The sequence below is a fragment of the Haliaeetus albicilla genome, chromosome Z (genome assembly GCF_947461875.1).
Source record: "Haliaeetus albicilla chromosome Z, bHalAlb1.1, whole genome shotgun sequence".
Classification (NCBI taxonomy): Eukaryota; Metazoa; Chordata; class Aves; order Accipitriformes; family Accipitridae; genus Haliaeetus; species Haliaeetus albicilla.
In genome coordinates this window covers 40,389,305-40,408,442 of record NC_091516.1, presented here as the reverse complement: position 1 = coordinate 40,408,442, position 19,138 = coordinate 40,389,305, and the positions used below count along the sequence as shown (strand labels likewise).

The 19,138-nt window shown below is 50.6% G+C and overlaps 2 protein-coding genes and 1 long non-coding RNA gene across 7 annotated transcripts in view; 2 read left to right on the top strand and 1 right to left on the bottom strand.

Annotated features, from left to right (window-relative positions):
• Positions 1–467: 467 nt before the first annotated feature.
• Positions 468–19,138, top strand: part of RAD23B (RAD23 homolog B, nucleotide excision repair protein) — a 61,260-nt gene continuing 42,589 nt past the window's right edge. Inside the window, exon 1 of the mRNA XM_069777082.1 lies at positions 468–819. Within this exon, the coding sequence (XP_069633183.1) occupies positions 754–819 (66 nt within the window). The 5' untranslated portion in view covers positions 468–753. The remainder of the gene's footprint in view (positions 820–19,138) is intronic.
• LOC138683888 (uncharacterized) lies at positions 1,229–18,873 on the top strand. Of its 5 annotated transcripts, none has more exons than XR_011323365.1 (3): positions 1,229–1,396; positions 14,173–15,472; positions 18,394–18,873. It is a non-coding gene; the product is annotated as an uncharacterized lncRNA (long non-coding RNA). The 5 variants fall into 5 exon arrangements; XR_011323366.1 differs by having other exon boundaries at positions 1,383–1,404; XR_011323369.1 differs by lacking the exon at positions 1,229–1,396 and adding an exon at positions 1,644–1,667.
• LOC138683883 (polycomb group RING finger protein 2-like) lies at positions 10,019–11,758 on the bottom strand. The gene is made up of 2 exons (XM_069777089.1): positions 11,287–11,758; positions 10,019–11,159 (listed from the first exon to the last, which is right to left on the bottom strand). Exons 1-2 carry the CDS (start codon positions 11,571–11,573, stop codon positions 10,082–10,084), a joined length of 1,365 nt encoding a protein of 454 aa, XP_069633190.1. The 5' UTR covers positions 11,574–11,758; the 3' UTR covers positions 10,019–10,081.

Here is a 19,138-nt window from a genome sequence, read left to right as displayed (position 1 = left end):
CTGCAGAGGGCTGCAGCCTTCAGGCCCCCCTGCCCCCATCAACGCGTGCGTACGCACGCACGTATGTATGTGCGAGTAACCTGCAACCGCCACGGTAAGCGGTGTGCACACGCAGGCGGCCGCCTCATCTCCCGGCCCCCTCGGACGCTCGCAGGCACGCCCCCGCCCGCGCCTCCTCGGGCACCCGCTGCGCGGCTCAGCCGCGCCGGCGCATTGCGGGCGCCTCAGGTGGCGCCGCGGGCGCCAGGCGGCCGGGGCGGCGCCAGGCGGCGGCAGGCGGGCCCGCCCGTGGGCGCCACCCCGTCGGGGGCACCGCGCATGCGCGCCCGCTCCTCTCCCCGCTCCCCACGCCGGCTCTCGGCGGGCGAGGAGCGGCGAGCGGCCAGCCCGCGCAGGCGCACGCCGCCTGCCCCGCTCCCTCCCGCCGAGCGGCGGCGCGCAGCCGCCGCCGCCCCCCCCCCGTCCCGTCGCTCTTCCCTGCCCCCGCCCCCCCCCGTCCCGTCGCTCTTCCCTCCCCCCGCCGTCGCCTGAGGCGCGGGGGCTGAGCGCCGCCCGCACTCCGCCTCCCGCCGCGCCGTGAGTGTGACTGGCGCCCCGCGGCAGAGGGCGAGCCGTTGCTCCGCGCTCGCTCTCCTCCTCTTTTTTCTCCCGCTCCTCCTCTCCGCCTGTCCCGCTGCGCTGCGGCGGACGCGGGGAGAGGACCGCGACCGCGACCGCGACCGCGACGGGCGGCCTGCAGCCGCCGCCGCCGCCATGCAGATCACGCTGAAAACGCTGCAGCAGCAGACCTTCCGGATCGACATCGACCCCGAGGAGACGGTGCGGGCCCGCGCGGGGGCGGGAGGCGGTGGGAGGGCCGCGCTCCGTCCCCTCCCGGGCTCGGGCCGCGCTCCCCCTTCCCGGAGGAGAGGAGAGCGCGGCCCGGGCCGCGGCCGTGGGGAGAGCTGGGGGGGGGGCTTTCCCCGCGGCGGGGGGCGAGTGGGGAGCGGGGGAGGACGGAGCCCTCTGCGGGGGGAGGGGTCGGTGGAAGCGGACGCGGTGACGGCCCGGGAGGAGTTTGGGGGTGCGGGGGGGGGGTGAGCTCCAGCGTGGGGGAGAGGAGCGGGGCGCTTCGGCGGGGGGCGGGGGTGATGCGGGCCCCTTTCCGGGAAGCGAGCGGGCCGTCGTGGGGTGACCCCTTTTCCTCGGGGTGCAGAGGGGTCTGCTGCTGGGTGCAGCAGCGTGACTTTCCTAGCTGGAGGGAAAGGGGCTGTTGTGGCCAGCCGCCCAGCGGATGGACTTTCCTCGGGAAGTGGAGGGGAGAACGGCTCACGTTGTACGCCGGCGGAGAGGAGCGAGAGCGACTACAGGAAGCGAAAGTTTTCCCTTTCGGGAATAGACGTGCCCACGCCCGTGGGTTAGTGGGTAATGGGGCAAAGTAGTAAGCTCTGCTGTTTCCTACCGGGAGTACGGGGGGGTGGGTCGTGAGCTCTTGCTGGGGGGGGTGGGTAGTGCAGCAGAAGGAAAATGCGGTGCTTGCTCTCCGCGGATTCCCGCCTGGAGAGGAAACGTCAGGAGAGTTGTAGGGCTCTTCTCTGCAGAGGCGCGTGCTGGAGAGGAGCTCGTGAGCGCTTCCTCTTAAATGCATCCCGGTGCGCTTAGGCAAGCGTGTGCTGTGTTTGATGAAGGTGGGTGATTGCGGGGAGGCTCGATTGTTTTGCCTACAGCGTGAGCTGCGGGGATGCGTCTGCGCTTAGGAGGTGGGGGAGCGCGTGTGAGATTCCGCTAACCACCGTAGCAGGGCGAATGTTGGTGTGTCTCCTGCAGAGCGGGCGTTGGCGAGGTTTGTAACAGAGTTAGTCTCCCTTACTGGCGGGTGGCAGGGACTCTCCCCTTCTAAGACTGGGAGGGGGGAGAGGACGCGTTGTGGTTGCAGGCGAGTGTTTTCTGTCGGCAGGTGGGAGTGCTGGGAAATCCTCGGGGAAAGAGAGCGTTCTGAGATGCGAGGAAGGGCCCCGAGTGAGTCTGCAGGGTTGGAAGTTGCCTTGTCACTTGCCTGAGCGCGGGTGGTTGCCTCTGACGGCCGAGGCCAGACATCCTTGCGGCCGCCTCTTGAAAGATTTGGGGAGGTTGGCGTCTGAAGGTGTGTCTGCGGCAGCCTTTCGGGTGACATCTGGGCAGTGACGCTCTGGAACGTTGTATCGGCTCTTAGAAAGTGTGTTCCTTTACCCTCTCCCACTTCCATCCTAAGAAAAGTGAGGGGCGGCGGTTGGAGTTGGACTAAGGGCTCATTCGGTCGAGCAGCACGGCAGAGGGAGATGGCAAACGTCTGGCTGAAGCACGTGCTAGAAACCCTCAAGGATTTAAAACGTCAGTCTTCACCCGTTACTGAGAAGAGCTCTCTCTTCATCTCTCCTCCTGTGCTCTGTGTTCAGGAAGGTCAGGACCTTCCCAGGGGAAGTAAAGTCAAGGAGAGGACCGAAGGAATGGTGCCGGTCGAAACCCCTCACCAGCTTACGAGAGGGCAAAATGCATTAGCTAGGGGTTGGGTTATGGGAAGGGAGACTGCACTCTCTGTTTCTAACTGCAGTTGCTACAGTAGCTCAGTAGCTGAAACAAGAATGCTTCTCATGAGCCTAAGGACTTCAGGTTTTGGCTAGGAATGGGTGGGAAGGTAGAAGAAGCGTGGCTAGGATTTGAGGAGAACTTTGTTTTAAAGTGAGCAGGGTGAAGCCTTGATCTTGTTAGCTGCAGAGGTGAAAAAAGTGTTAGCGTCTCCTTGCTCTGCTTCTTAGAAAATTGCAAAGAAATTCTGGTTGAAAGTTTGTGAATTGTAGAACTTGGTGAAGAGAGGAATACTCCTGAGCCTTCAGCTAGAACCCAAAGCTGTTAAAACTGGAAAATGCTTTGAGAGGGAATCTGTTAAGCAAGTGTTTCCCAAGTATGTGTTTGAACGCTCTCCGTCTGAATTTTAGAAATACCCATTGTATCAGAGTGCACTGGTTTCTTAGGTGAATTTTCTAAGGCCTTGAAACAAATGTGTTTGGTTTGGGGAGCTCAGGAAACATTACTTTTAGTCTTTGAACTGTATGCGCGTGTTTCTCTGCTAGAGGTGCGCTTGTTTACTTGGAGCTGTGCCCTGTGCTGCGACAAGGCCAAAAATCGCCTAGTGGTGGTAGGCCCAGGAAACTCGTGGCTCTGAAATTGGTTTCTGGCTCTAGCAATTTCTCCCCTTCTTCTCAATACCAAGTTAACCTGAAGAGACTTGATGTTACAGCGCAAGGTAGTATTCTAGCAACAGTTTACGCTTGTAATCGAAAGCTGTCGTTAAAACTAGTAAGGAACATGTAGACTAACCTTCCAGGGAGAATTGGAAGCAACACATTTCATAGTAACCAGTTAGGCTTGTTGCAGCTCTGACACAAGGAAGTGTTGTTTTTTTCCTGCTCAATCAGACGGTTGAATTTTTAAAGTTCAAAACATGCTATTAATGATGCGGCTTTAGTTTTGGTTTAGTTGTGTTTTAGAGTATTGGCCAACGGAGTATTTTGACTGAACAAAAACTAGGCTTGAAGCACGGCATGTTCTTATTTGTGCAAGGGCTAGATGAAGACTGTCAGATATTTTGACTGACCAAAAAAGCGGAGGAGACTGAGCCTCAGGCCCTCTTATCTGAGAAACGGAGAAGTTATGAAATGGAGAGGTTTTTGCAGGCAGGGCTGGTTTTGTTAGGCTTTGGCGGTAAAACCTCTGGAGGGCATGGGAATCAGCGTTGGACTCTTTGTGCTCTGCAGGAACAAGGTGGATTTACCCGTTGCAATCACTGTGGTGTTCTGAGCGGGGGCAGTGCAGTACTTGAGCACCCAGGCTTAACCAGGACGAATGAAAGCGTGCGTTTACCTATAGAAGCTGCTGCTTGTGTTTGTTGGCTGTCTGTGAGAGAGTGGGCACATTAAGCGTTGTGTTAGGAGCGAATAACAAGCTCTGTCTGATGCAGACCTGTGTAGCCCGCACCTCTTGTTTGAGGTGGCGGTGATGGCATGGTAGGCTTCTAAATCTTGTGCTTCTGTTGTAGTTATCACTGTGGAGACATGAAGCAGGCTTTTAAAAACCCTCGACAAACATTCTTAACTTTCTTTGAAAGTGAAATACCAGTTGAAAGTAAGTCTGTCCTGTTTCTTTCTGAGCTTCCCTGTGCTGTTAACCTGGAAACCCAGTTGCTGAAATGCAGAGAAGTGCAAGGAATCTTCAGGATGTCAGTAGTCTTTTGGCCGCGGTCTCTGTGTCACATGGTATGGGCTTTCACATTTCACTGTTCCGCCACAATGTTTGAACACCCAGGATATGCCTGCTTGTTTAACACCGTGTCAGCAGGGCACCGAGTTGTGGAAGTTTGGGCTTGTGTATGTTCTGGTGCATCCTTAGTACGTTTCTGCTTTATTGTTGAAGGTGCGTATGGGGATTTTTGGATGCTAGTGTTATGCCCCTTTGGTGCTGGCAGCTCCTGGTTTTTAAGTCTAGAAATTTAGGCTAGATGCTAACGGAAGCTATATTACCCGCGTGCGGAGTGTGCTGCAGCAAAACTGAAGCAGGATGCAAAGGGTATGTAATAAGGAAAAAGTGAGGTTTGGCATGCATTTCATTTTTGCAGGTGAAAGAGGTATACTGCAGGGGAAAAGAGATAGTATGCTCATTATTTTTCAAAAGACAACGTCACAGCAAGGAATTTGTGTTTTCTGGTTTGTAGGGGGTGTAAAAAACCTTTTGGCTTTGTAACAACAATGAGGTGGTACTCTTTAGTATGTACACGGGGGGGGGGGGCCTGTGAGGAAATGACAAGCTGCTTTAATTCTCTCCAGAGAGCGCAGTGATAAATTAGTGCAGACTATCGTCTGAATGAATGGAGTGTGATTTGTGAACCCCTATGAAAGCGAGCACTATTTGTGAACCCACAAAATTTTATCGGTTACCTCTGTTTGTATCTATTGGGTTTGTATGTATTGAGAGCTGTACTAAAGCAGCTGATAGAAAAAGGAGGTGAATATTGAAAGCCTATGTAATTTTAAAGCATCCTTTGCCTCAGATCTTGTTCTGTCTGGGGCTAGGAAAGATGTGTGGAAACAAATAATGGGTGGTTTTAAAAGGTATCAATCGTGTTTCTTGGAGCTGTCCTGGTAAACTGTGGGCTTGTGTTGGAAAACCACCTCCTGATGTAGCAGCATTAGTGAAGAATAAGGGTTAACGCGATTCAATATATAAGTGAATGAATTGTAAGTAGTAGTACATTTATCTCATAAGAAAGTGATTTTTTTTTTTTTTTTTTTTTGGTGATGTAAGAAGATTGTAATAGATTTAGTTTTGGTCATTGTGGTTTTGCTGAATTTGTAGTTTATTGTACTTATGAGAAGAATTAACTTTCGAAACAGTTCTGCAAGAGGCAGAGAATATTGCCGGGTGAAATGGTAAAATCTGACTTTGAGGCTTGTCACCTATGAGGAAGTACGAACTTATTCTGACGGCCTCCTTCCTACCTGTGTTTCAGCGTAGGTTCATCCTGCAGCAGTTGCCGATCAGAGGATTGTTTTTATATTTCCCCGGGAGTTTATAATCTTAGTGGTTGGAGGAAAAAATGCTCTCATGATCCTGTTCAAAATCCAGAAATACCCTTCTAGGTATTGAAGATACCTTTCTGTCTCAAGTCCTGATGTTTTTCTCTGATTCTTCTTTGATTTTACAGCAGGTGTCTTTCTCCTCTTCCAGAGGATTGTTACGTTGCTCTTGCATCTCCTAGGATTTAATTGGTATGTACTTGCACAGTCAGAGGAGGTGTGAATCTGGAGGGCTTGTACTTGCTGCTTGAGGTTTGACAGATGACTCTGCAAAAATGGTAGCTTTGGAGACTAGCGGAATAAGAGTGTCAGGGAGCATTTGTGTTTTTCTTCATCGTTTTTATACTTTTTTTTTTGCAGACTGTAGCATTTTCAAGTTAGGTTCTCTGATAATTGATGTTTATTTTATGAACTCTGGGTCTTTTTGCTAGTGCTTTTCTTTGGTGGCTCGTCTTTTTCCCTGTTTCCTGGCGAGGGTTAGAATTTTCAAGCAAGGAAGTTGTTCTAATTCTTGGCTGAAGCAGGCTAGGCTTTCACGTACTCAGGAGCATTTTCCTTAAATTCTAGTGAGTGTTACAATATAATTTGTAGCGTAAGTTATGACTACAGCTGATTTTATTCATCTTAGAATATGTTTTTGCATGTTACCCATTTTTCAAGGGCGTTGGCTCTATGACCGTAATTTTACAACTGTTTTATTTGGAATATTCTTATCCAGTTTAGCTGTCTGCAAGCAAAAGTTACCTTGGTACTTTTAATAATTTGTCAATATCCTGTGCTGTATTTCTCAACAATCCAAACTTTCTTGGACCGCCGTTCCCAAGGTGGCCGCTAAACCGGGAAGTCAAATAGACAGGTTGTACGCACTTATGGATAGCTCTGTGCATAATTGTCCCTGATATTTAAAGTCTGTTTTGCAGGGATGATTGGTAGGCAAAGATACCTGCCCTTGATACAGATAACAACAGGCTGGAAGGTGTTGCCTTTGGAACTTAACTGGGAGTGGAGAGTCTGTGTTAATTAAAGAATAATATGAGCAGATGACCGCGCAACTGTCTACAGTCTCAGCACTGCCCTTGAGCGTACAAGGGCATGTTTACCGGCGAACCGTTTGAAAGTCTTTTCACTGTATTTCTGAAACATAGGAAAATACTCCCCAAAGGGTAATTTATAGGGCTACGTAAATTTACGGGACTGAAGGATATGGCTGCCAATGTCTTCTCCCAGCAAGGTTTGTATCTTTGGTCACTGTTCCAGACAGGATACTTGGGCGGAGTGGACTCACTGGAACAGATCACTTTTTATTTTACAGGGTGTGGTGAAGTGCAGCATGTCTTACCTAGTAGGCCCTGTAAAGGCCAGACGGGAAGCCTCAGCGGCTCTCCTCTGCAGGCTGCCCTGCAGGGAGCACCAAATGAACGTGAAGAGCAGAGGGAAGGGCTTGTGACTGCTGTAAGCGTCCTGAGTTGGAGTGTGGTCTAAAGGCTAACTGACTGTAGTTCTCCCTGTCTCTGTCATTCCCTGTGTTTTTGTATCAGAGGCATGTTAAGCTCAGAGAAAGGAACAGAACTGGGGCTGAAATCCTTATCTCCGCACCCCCTACCCCCCCCAACTTGAATGTCTGAGCTTCACGCCTTGTATTTCTAACTTGGTTTTTATTTGGTTATCTGTAAGAAGGCCATTAATGCATATCTAAATAAAACTTGGTTTACCCCTCCAACATAAGTTTATCAGTATGCAGTATTGGGAAGGTTGTCTTTTTTTTTTTAAGTGTCTTACTGTAATGACTTAAAACGTCTTGTCAATTTTGTTCATACTCAAACCACTATATTGCTTTTACCCGCGTAGACCAGCTTGTGGAGACTATCCTTGTTGTAAAAATTGTCTGCTTAAAGGTACTGGAGGGTTGTTTATGCTAATCATGGTGACCATGCAAGAGTCACCACTCAGAGAATGTAAACTTTGTCCTTAAAACAAGCCCTTGTGGGTTCATAGGGAGCACTCAGAGCTGTCAATAGCCACATCTCTCTGCTTTTTTTTTGAAAGGTGCAGACAGCTGAGCTTTTTTTTCCCCGTGTTGCTTAAAGCTCTGCTTCGTGTTGAAATCTGTGTGTTCATGTGTTAGTACAAACCTGCATGCATGCAGCTCTTCTAGTCACTGTTTAGCGTCAGGAAGCCGGCCCTAGTGTCTCCTCTGGGCTTGGATCAAATTTGAAATGCAGGGTAGAAGTGTATAGAGGCCAACTTTGAGATCAGAACTTAATTCTGTTGCTCTCTGGGGCAATGTATAACAGCAACTACTAGCCTGATGAACTTCACCTAGGTGTGGATGAGCTCAGTTTTGGAGAGGAGATTAGAAAGGCAGAGGTAATTGCTCAGGAGGTAAACGTCAGAGCTTAACTTGGATTTGTACCTTGCCAATTCCAGACTATTTATCTTGCAGACCAGGCTGCTTCTGTGTTTGTATGCAAGCAAGCTTCAGCACAGTAAATGCAAATAGGAAATACAGAAGCTTATGAATGCTTCGTACTGCATGTGAGGCTGTTTTTAAATATTGGAATAATTTTAAATCCTACGTTGAGCTGAGTACAAATGTGTGGGTTTTTTTTTCCAGTCACTGGCTAACCTTGTAAACCTGACTGGATTCACAAGACTTCTCCTGTCCTGTGGCGGTTCTCGCTTACTGTATCTGTTATGCCTTAGGGCAGCAATCTGTTCATGCAACCGTCGAGGTGGTCTCCCGACTAAATACGAGTGTCCTGTTTAGGAAGACGGTGTAAGAGATGACTGTAAATATAGGTTTGTAGCAGCAAAATCTGCTTCTCTTATTTGTAGAAGGAAGTAGCTAGAAGCAAATGTGTTGTCATCAGGAAGGCTACTGTAAAGCATTTACTTAGGAGCTAAGTAGTTTGTTATCCCCTGGACATTTCAATAGGAGGCACAATATATGCCATTAATCTGTTGCTGATCATGGAGTTTGATTGAGGGTGGTAAAACCTGTTGCCCTGGCCAGTTTGTTGCTTCCTTAGCTGGTTTATTGTCGGACACAACTGCATCGTCCTCACCTGATTTTGAGCAGTGCCTGTATGGCAGTATACTGTGTGGTAAATATGTTTTCAAGGGCAGTGGGAGGGAGAACTGGGGAATATTAAGCCTAAATTCTAACCAGAAGTGTTTAGACGAGCATGTCCTCCCTCAGGGAGGAGGAGGAGGAGAGCAAAGCCCTTTGGACTGAAAGCTTTCCTCCTTGTCTAAACGATGACTTTTCCCAAAGCCTGGGAGAAACCTGTTAGTCTCTTACGGGAAAGATGGAGACTGGTAGAGAGTTAGAAGGCAGATTACAAACCCCCTCTGCTCAGAGTTTCTTCTCAACAAGAGAAGCAGTTCAACTGGAAGTAGGCTGGTGGTGAAGGTCTTTCAGAGTTAGTCTTGGGATGCATCTCTTCGTAGTCCTTTTATTAATTTGGTAAAAATTTGATGATTTTGAGTAGACCTCAATAGAAACATGATGGAATGGAGGAGCACAAAGTTTAACGCTTGTACTCGGTTGCCTGATTGGGGGTCAGTCTTTTGGAAGTGGCTGTCAAATGAGCAGCATAGGTTAATGACGAGTTGGACTGACTACAATATGAAGCCCTGAAGCTCACGGCTCCCGGAACTTCCACTAAGAGTAGCGGTGCCCCTCTATATGTGTGTGCCGGCCACGTGTTGCCAAAGGCAATGAATTTCCACCAGAGCAGCTGGAAGAAAGAGGTGCTGGCAAGTGATATAAGAAGCAACAAGAAGGGCTTCTGCTGCTACGTAAATAGTAAATCAGGCAAGGAACGCGTGTGCCTGCTTGCCAGGCGGGTTGAGTGATACAGGAACAGCAAAGGCAGGCAAAGCCGAGGTACTCGGTGCCGCCTTCATCTCGGTCTTCCCTGACACTCTTGCCAGGCATTTTAGCCTAGAGGCCGGGGCTCCAGGAGCAGAGGAATTCCAGTAGCAAGAGGACGTTCAGGTCGGGGGTCTGCTGAGAAATCTTGTCCCATACACGTCAATCGACCCTGGTGGGATTTGTCTGAGGGTGTTGGGAGGGCTGGCTGGTGTCGCTGTGAGGCCGCTCTCTGTCGTCTCTGAAAGGTCGTGGAGCTTGGGGGAGGCACCAAAGACTAGAGAGCGCCAGATGTTGCACCCCATCTTTAAAAACAGGCGAGAGGATGGTGTGAGGAGCTCCAGGACAGTCCTCCTCGCTTCTGCCCCTGGGGAAAGTATGGACCGAGTCCCCTCGGTAGCTATTTGTGGCCACGTGAGAAAGCAACACGGGCGGGGATAGCAACGCCGACGACATTGTTAGAAAGAGCAAGACTACTTCTGTACTTTTGATACGTTTATTGTACGCTTTGATCATGAGCGCTAGGCTACTAATGACCGTCTCCGGGTCCCTTTGGGAGGCTGGTGGGTGCCCCAGCCGCTGGCCTGTCGCTGGTTTTGCCAGCTCCTGGGGCACCCTCCTACTGTGGCCGGTGGGGTGGCCTCTTGTTCGGAGGTGAGGAGGCCCGAGGGCTGCCAGCCCTCCTCTTTGGGGCTCTCCGGGGTCCCCCGGGGGAGAGTTCGCTGCCCTGGCTGGGAGCGGAGGGCCCGGGCACAGCCTCCTCTGGGTCCTCCTGTGGCTCGTCGTGCTCCCTGTGGGTGGGAACAGGGGCAGAGGGAGGGCTGCCAGGACCCCCACGAAGGGCAGCCGATGAGGTGCTGGGGAGCTCTTCTGCCTCGGCTGTGCCACGGCTGCTGGAGGGGGCTGGGCTGGGGGCAGGAGACCCCCTTTGGGAGGCAGCGGGGCCGGGGGCAGCCGCAGGGCTGCCCTCCCGCTCCTCGGCAGCACGGGCGTCCTCCAGGCCCACCCGGCGTCGTGCCTCCCCGCCGCACCGCTCCACGATGGTGTCGATCAGCTGGCGCACAAAGGTCCTCGTGTACTCGCCCAGGGCACCCCGCAGCAGCTGGAACAGGGTTTCCTCGTCCAGGCCGAAGAGGTGCAGGCTGGACAGGACGAGCCTCCGCGCTGCAGCTGTTTCCCAGCGGCCACCCTCGAAGAAGAGCCACAGCTCCTGTCGCAGCCAGAGCATCACGGGCCGGAGCAGAGCTGGGTCCTCTTGGAAGAGGGATGCCCAGACGTGGGGATGGAGGCTGCCCACAGGAGCCCTGGGCAGCGGCTGTGCAGCTGATGGCTGGTTGTGGGCGGCTGGATGGCCAGGAGCACCTCCTGCCAGGTGGACGGCAACTGATGGCACTGGAGGTGGTGCGACAACGTGCTCCTTGAAGTTGTCGTCCGCCTGCACCGAGTGCAAGATGGAGGTGACGTTCCTCTTGCAGAGGGGGCACTCGGGCTTGCTCTCAGCCCACCGCAGGATGCATGCATAGCAGAATTGGTGGAGGCACGGCATCACGTAGCTGGCCTCCTCCCAGCTGTCCAGGCAGATGGGACAGCGGTTGTCCAGCTCCGCGGCCATGGTCCCCACGTGCTGCGGTGGGCTGGGGGGAGCTGGGGACGTTGAGCTGCTCCCTGTCACCGGCGCTGCAGCAGCGGGTGTCACGCTAGAGAAGGAAGAGAGGCCAGGGTCATTGGCTGGCCCGCGGAGGGGTGGAAGAAGTGCCCAGGTCCCTCAAGAAGGAAACCCTCCCAGCAACCCACTCCAGGCTGAGGTTTCCCCTCCCAGCTCACCTCTGCTGCTGCGAGCGTGCCTCCTGGGTGCCCCGGCTGCCTGAACCTGGCAGGGCCGGGGAAGATCCTTGGACGGCTCTGAGGTTGGGCGCGGAGAGCTGCAAAAAGCAACTGCCCGAGCCCAACACCAGCACTTGCTCAGCAAAGGCCTCGCTCGACACTCCAGACCTCGCGAACCCGCTCAGCTGGAGTGTGGGCACGAGCCGGCTGGCTGAGGCTCGGGGCCCGAATTCAAGCAGGGAGGGACGCGTGGTAACAATCCATCGCTCGGGGACATCACAGTCCATTCCTCGGTGACCTCAGAACCCATCACTCGGGGGCACCGCCGTCCATCGCTGGGGGGTGTCTGACAGGCCATCCTCACCCACCGGTGCTCGCCCCACGCCTGGGGTTACCAAACGCCAGTGCCCACTCCATCCCCCCATCTCTTGTCCTGTGCTCGGCATCAGTGTTTCACACCAGTCCCGGAGGCCTCAGCCATGTCTTTCCTGTAGGAGAAGTCAGAGAGGCTGTGGGATCTCTGTCCTTGGAGGTTTTCAAAGTCTGGCTGGATAAAGCTCGGAGGACCGGGGTCTGAATTCATTCCTGGCCCCGCTCCACGTAGAAGTTTCGACTAGAAGCTACCCATGTCCCTGCAAACTGCAATGCTTCTGTGGTCTCTGTGGCCTGGGAATTAGTGATGTTTTACATTTGGCTTTACGTGGGCAGAGTAGCTACACGTACAAGTGAATTCCTGATGAATCCAGAGGGCTCACACTCTCAGCTGCCAGGTTACACACGTGCTAGGAAAGCAACGTACTGCGGCAGCTCCATTAGTCCACCGCAGGTGGCCTGTACGAGCTATGAACACTGTGACAAAAGCCCCAGAGCATAGCATATTGTCCTCTTTTATCTGGCAGCCAGGATAAAAAGCAAAGTGTTGGCAAGTGCATGCTCAAAATCAAGTTATGCATAAATCCGTAGTCAGGTCTCTATAGAAGGCTCTACTTTGGTGTCTAACGCCTCACATGACCCTGGAAAAGATTAGTTGGGGGGTGGGGCAGTACAATTGAGGCCAAATTAGTTTAAATGAGTTTTAACTGCGTTTTGATTAGATTAAAATACTTTCAGATAACCACAGTGATGACTGTAATATGATTAATGAGTCATACAAAACCAGACTGATGTAACTTAGTCATAGTAGCCCCAGTTAGACCTGCAGGATTTGCTTCATTGTTTTTCAGATAAATACTATGCTTGGAATCAGTGTTCCCAATTAATTGCTGCCAATTTCTGATGTCCTTTCCCTAGGCGTTTTCACAGTGCCCTCAGCAATCCGTTCTGCAACTGCTCAGTCCAGCCCTGAAGGTGGGAAGACCCTCACTGTGAGACGGTCAGCTTGCAGAAATAGCGATGGGCTTCCCTGGCTGACCGCATTATTTGCCATTCTCAGGTCTCGTGCAATAATTGGCCTTGCTGTGGAAATATGGAGACATCTGGCCTTTCCGTAGCAGGTCTGCAGAACTACAGAAGGCCAATATGCAGCTTCCGGCTTCCATTTGTGCTTGTTCTTGCAGCACAGGCAGGGACAAAGACGGGACAGAAGCTCAAAGCAAGCCTAGATGTTAAAGTAGTTGGCAAAAGAGTCTGCACTCTGAAACACTGTAAAATCCCCCTACAGCAGCAACAGCCAGCCCTTCCTGCTAACAGACCCAGCCGTTAGACAGCTGTCCTCAGCGACACACATTGGCAATTGTCAAACCCCAATCATTTTTATTCCCTTCCCTTTCAAGTGTCTAGCATTCCAACGAAACCAGTGATTAAATAACGAAACTTTTCACGGACAAAAAGATTTGTGCGTTCCAAATAAACTCTCTTGAAGCCTACAGAAGTCAGTACCTTCCTCTCCTCACTGACAAGCAGTCTTTACGCAGACAGAGGTTTACAGAGTTTAATTCCGATGCCCAGCCAATAGCCTCTCCCGGGCATTGATGCTGATGGGCTAAGCTTCCAGAGTCACTAGCCATGGCTGCGACAAGCCTGGAAGATGACCTCTGCTTTGAAATGCTCTGGGCAGCGTGCAGTATGCAGCCTGGTATTCCACTGCAAGCTCCCATCGGCCTTTCTTGGCAAACCTCTTATCCTGGAGTAGCACAGTGACACTGAGAGGACTGCGAGAGAGCCTATAAACAAACAGTCAGAAATGTGTAGGAAGGGGTTAGATTCGGACTGCTGGCGCAGCGCTGGCGTGAAGCTGGACCGTCAGAAGCAACGCTCTAGGAATAGCTCTCAGAGGCAGCATGCCTTGCCGCCACTCCCTGAACTGAGATTCCTCTCCCCGCTCCTTGTCCCTTGCTTCCTTCATAAATGGGATAAAATGAATTAACAGTGATTTCAAAGCAGGAAGTTCATGTACTTGCTCTGTTTACGGGACTTAAGTCTCAGTATGGGGTGGGGTGGGGGCGAGAAAGTCACAGGTTTTGCTACTGAAGGAGAAAACTTTTGATATGTTTAAGGAAAATTTGCAGGTTAGAGTTAGCTGGGAAACCTTCTGTGGGTTTCCCCATGCCTGGTGCTGATTCTGCAGATGGGAAATACCGTCTAGATACTCCTAATACAATTACTACACCCACATAGTTAGTGTAATAAATATAGAAGCCTGTCAAGATGATAGCCTAATGAACTTGCCCGCGCTGTTATTTGATAGTGAATTCCCAGTGTTCTTGGCAGCTGTCTGAATGCCAATCAAGCTAAAAGCGTAACAACAAGAAAGCAGTAGCTCTCAAAATAAAAGACCCCACTTATGTGAATGCCTACTTAAAAGACATTTCGGTCCCCTTTTATCAGTAAAGGCTGGGTTTCATTTTGATCTCACACTAACTTTATGTCGGTGTGTCTGAACTACAGGTGCTTCTGTGCGGACTCCAGTGCCAAGATCCGTGGTGTCCCAAGTGCTGATGGAAACCTGAATGGGAATTTGCACGCTTCTGGGTGTGGTGCTGAAAACGCACACAATGATTTCCCGCTTCCAAGGGAGTACCACTGCTTCGGAGCGGGATTTCTCCAAGTCTGAAGGCTCCAGTCCCTTTTGATGACTTTTTTCAGGCCTTGAGGCATGCAGGCATGAGAGGTCACTGATAAAGCCAACAAAAAGTAACATCCAGACCCTCTTCTGCCTGCAGCTGGCAGCGGCTGAAGTGGCTGCGAGTTACCACTGCTCCCATGGTCACTGCCTAACACCTCCTGGTCTCGTAAGCTGGTTAACCTGAGCAGCTGCTCCCTACTGTCATGACAAACAGTGTGAAGCTGCTTCAGTGTTGTCTTGCACAATAAATACAAATGACTGCGGAAGGTTGTTAGCAGTTTCATACCTCGAGTAAACCTCGGCCCCGAGGAGATGGTGCAGGCCCCCGCGGGGACAGGAGGCGGTGGGAGCGATGCACTTCAGCCACCTTAAAAAGGCCACAAAGGTCTTGTGATACCCTTTGTATAAACAACGCATGCCTTGCTAACAACTGTGCCCCTGAAGAAGAACTGAAGGACTGATGAGAAGGGAACACGCTACCCCAGGAGGCACCGGAAGTTGAATAATTGCTAATAGGCATGAAGTCAGCAAAGGTCTTCGGTAACTGCAGGAAAGGTAAGGGCAGCAAGGGGAGCTCAGGAGCACCGACTCAGTTAGAGACCAAAAAGACTTACCCCCTCCCCACTCTCCTTGAGCCTGCGCTGTAGAATAAAAGAGCACTGTACCTATAATTCGAAGCGGGGAAAACCTTAGCCCGATAGAAACTGTGGTAGATGAGCGACTGCCAGTAATAGTTTTGGGGAAGAGCTTTGGAAACTAAACATGTAAAACTAAACTGTATGAATCGCTTACCCGTTTAGGTATGAGGTGTGCTATCTTTGTGGATTACCACCCAGCCCCCATCTTTGCGCAAACATGACTTGGAATGAAATACCTCTGCTCTGTGTGTATGTTGGCGTTTGGCACACCGGGTGAACGGCCCCACCTTTGGGACAACAGTTTTGGCGACCCAGATGGGACGGCGCTGACAGCCTTGCCCGGTTCGTCTTGCCGCACCCGGCGGGGAGAAGAGAACCGAGTGGACTCCAGCGCGCACCGACCTGTTGATCGGGGACTCCAGTCGGCTCCTCTCCTGCGGTCGGGCGGTAAGCGACACAGTGGTGCAACGCTGTTGGAAAAGAGGTATTTTCTGAGAGATAAATAAGGGAAAAGGGAAAAGTCTTTTGGGGAGTAGCAAGCATTTGGGGGACATTTTGTCCCGTCTGGGCTCTGCGTAAGGCGCATCAGGAAAGATACAGAGCGGGAGGATAATTTTCGTTCCTACACGTCGTTTTTGTAACGAAGGGAGACGTCCCTCGTTCTGGTGTACGGAGCGCTGGATGAGAATCGGTACGGCAATGGGCAATGCTACTCTCGGGAGACTCCCCTTTGTTCTCCCTTAGGATGCATCCTGAAAAATTGGAAAAAGTGTGGAGGGGATCCCCTAAAGAAAGATAAATTGAGAGCTTACTGTAACCGGTGGTGGCCACCATATCACTTGGAAGGGGGCGAAAAGTGGCCTGAAAATGGATCTTTGAAATACAATACTATATTGCAATTAACCTTGCTTTGTCGGAGAACTGAAAAGTGGGATGAAATACCATCTGTGGATCTGTTCTTTGCATTAAGAAGTAATTGGGATATCCTTTGTATAAACACACTTGTATAAATGAATCGGGAAGAAATGCGGGCTGGTAGATTGTAAACATCAAATTGGAGCACATGCATTGGATGAGGGAAAGAACAAACAGGAGGTTTCTTGTTGTATCGGTTGCAACATGGGAAAAAGCCACTTGGAAAATACAGAAGTTGAGACGCAGTTGTTGGTGGCCCCCCCCGAAACAGCCAGAAACAGACGGTTCAAGTGACGAGGGAGATGAGATTGTGAGCCCCGTGTCTAGCAGAACGAGGGGACAGAGACCTGTAGTTCTGGCTCCCCTTAGACAGGCCGCTGGGCCTGAGGGAACACCAGTGTATGTGCACGTACCATTCTCTACTGCTGACCTGGTAAACTGGAAACAGGCAGTCGGGTCTTGCCGAAATAACCCAGAGGGAACGTATAGTACTGTTAAGCGTGTAGTGATAACTCATCACCCTAACCGGGGAGATGTGCAGGCTCTCCTAGAATTTTTGTTTACTACCGAAGAAAGGAGAACGGTTTTGGAAAAGGCTAAAGAGGGACTGAGCCGGGGAGAGGAGGGGCTGCCTAATGCAGATCCGTATCTCCCGAAAGAGGATCGGGGGTGGGATCCGAGTACGTGTGGAGGATTACAGAGGGCAAAGGGAGTACCAAAAATTAATTTTACATGGGGTTCAGCACGGGGTTCCAAAACCTAAAAATCGATGTAAGCTGCATGAGGTGCGGCAAGGGGATAAGGAAACCCCGTCATCCTCTTATGAGAGATTGTGTGAAGCGGCTCGGAAGCGGACAGATCTAGACCCAGAAGATGCTAGCAATTTGAAGTTGTTTAACATGTTGTTTATTGGTCAAGCAGCTACGGAGATCAGAAAAAAATTACAGAAGGTAGAGAGGGCGGGTGGCACGACAAGCTCACAGCTGTTGTCAATTGCATAGAAGTTTTGTAATAATCGAGAGGAATTAGAAGAGAAGGAGAAGCGAGGGCAAGCAAGGCTGCAAGCCTTCCAGCAGACCAGACCTGCAGGATGAACCCCTGCCTGATGCAGAAGTGGAGCTCTTCACTGATGGCAGCAGCTATATGCTGGAAGGAAAACGAAGAGCTGGCTATGCAGTGGTAACAAACGCCCAACCGTTCGAGCCTAAGGCACTGCCTAGCAACACATCCGCTCAAAAGGCTGAATTAATAGCATTGACGCGAGCTCTGGAGTTTAGCCACGGAAGAAGAGTTTATATATACATATACAGATTCTAAATATGCATTTGGGGTGGTACACCCCCATGGGGCAGTTTGGAAGGCAAGGGGACGGTTAAACTCACAAGGAACTCCAGTAAAATATGGGACTGCAGTTATGAGACTGCTGCCAGCGGTTCTCCTACCAGAGAAGGTTGCAATAATGCATCGTAAAGCGCACCAAAAAAGGAACTAGTGGAATTATAAAAGGAAGGCAGAAGGCTGGTTGTCTTGCTCAACAGGCGGCTCTAAAGGAGCCAAAACTTGAAGGAGCTTTAACTCCAGGGCCTCATTTAGAATTACCACTACCAAAATATACTGAGAGGGAAGATCAGTTAGCCAGACAAATAGACTGCTCCAAAAATGAACAAGGTTGGTGGATAACACCGGTCAAGCAACTATTGATTCCTGAAAGAATGATGGAAACTTTGCTCAAGAGATTACCTCAGGAGACTCGTACAGGAGCAGACGCGTTGACAATAACTGCAAAAGGAAATTTTGGGGGGCCAAAAATGCAAAGGGTAGCCCACATGGTAGTACAGAAGTGTACCATCTGCTGTGCTAATAATCCAGAAATTGGGGAAAAGGGTATAGGAGGAATTGCGAAACAAGGAAGAACTCCTGGGGAATACTGGCAAATAGATTTTTCAGAGCTACCTAGGTGTCACCTAACTGTAAGTGTTTATTGGTACTGGTAGATACCTTTTCTGGTTGGCCAGAGGCTTTCCCTTGCCGCACCCACAAAGCCAGAGAGGTAATTAGAATCTTACTGAAGGAAATAATACCCCGATTCGGTATTCCAGAGGGAATCTCCTCTGACAATGGGCCTCATTTTATTGCAGAAGCAGTGCAAGGGATTTCTCAACGTTTACAGATTACGTGGGAATTACACACCCCTTGGAGGCCACAATCAAGTGGAAAGGTAGAAAGAATGAATCAAACTCTTAAAAGACAACTTGCTAAACTCTGTCAAGAAACGCACCTTAAATGGGCAGAAATTTTACCCATAGCTCTTGTACGAATTCGAGTAACTCCTGGGGTCGAAGGGAAAGTAAGTCCTTTTGAGATTGTGTATGGGGTAGCAGATCCCAGGAAGCTTCTTAACGTCACAGGAGACCGAATGCATGTAAAAGGGCAGGCTGACGTTAAAGCGTATTTGCTTTTTCTTTCTCAGACTTTATCTTCACTGCACAGGTATCTAAATCGGAAAGTCTCTCTCCCGTTGGATACACCAGTTCACCCATTCCAAGCAGGGGACATGGTTTACGTACGGACCTGGAAAGATGAACCTCTAAAGGAAAGGTGGAAAGGACCTTACGCCGTGTTACTGAAAACCTATGCTGCAGTCAAAGTAGAAGGAATTGACTCCTGGATTCATTGCAGGCGAGTGAAAAGAGCACCAGAACCCGATCAAGAAAAGCAGACAGCCACACAGGCTGGGAAACTCAAACTTTGGCTAATCAGAGGCGGTTGAACTTTGAGAGAACGGAGAACCCGCTTATTATAATATCCCATTTGGTACTAGCTCTAGGTCAAGAGAATTTGGTTTTACAGCTTATCCCGTCCTTTGGACGAATCCAGAATGTTAGCAGCGCAACTGCTTGTCTCCCTCCACCTGAGTCGGCAGACAACCCTTTAAATTGGGGAATATTAATAAATATTAGTAAACAATAATATTTGTTTCGGTAGTCTTGGGATTAGGAAAGTGGCCCCCCACGTTTCAAAACCTTACGCACAATAATCCCCACGCTGTCGATAATCGGTGCATCGAGACCTGTCCAGGAGACGTTACTCATGTCCTCAGTTATCGGAGAGGAAACAATCATTCTCTCCTGGCAAAGGCAATAGAACAAAATAAGACCGGGAATTGCCATCTGTGTCCTTGGGGATTGCATCTTAAACCATTAATGGCCCACGCGTGAAGAGGGTAGATGGAATC

Coding starts and splice junctions, on each gene's coding strand:
- LOC138683883 (XM_069777089.1), bottom strand. CDS start 11,573: ATGGACTGTGATGTCCCCGAGCGATGGATTGTTACCACGCGTCCCTCC. Junction 11,160..11,286: donor GCACGCTCGCAGCAGCAGAG/GTGAGCTGGGAG, acceptor TTCCTTCTCTAG/CGTGACACCCGCTGCTGCAG.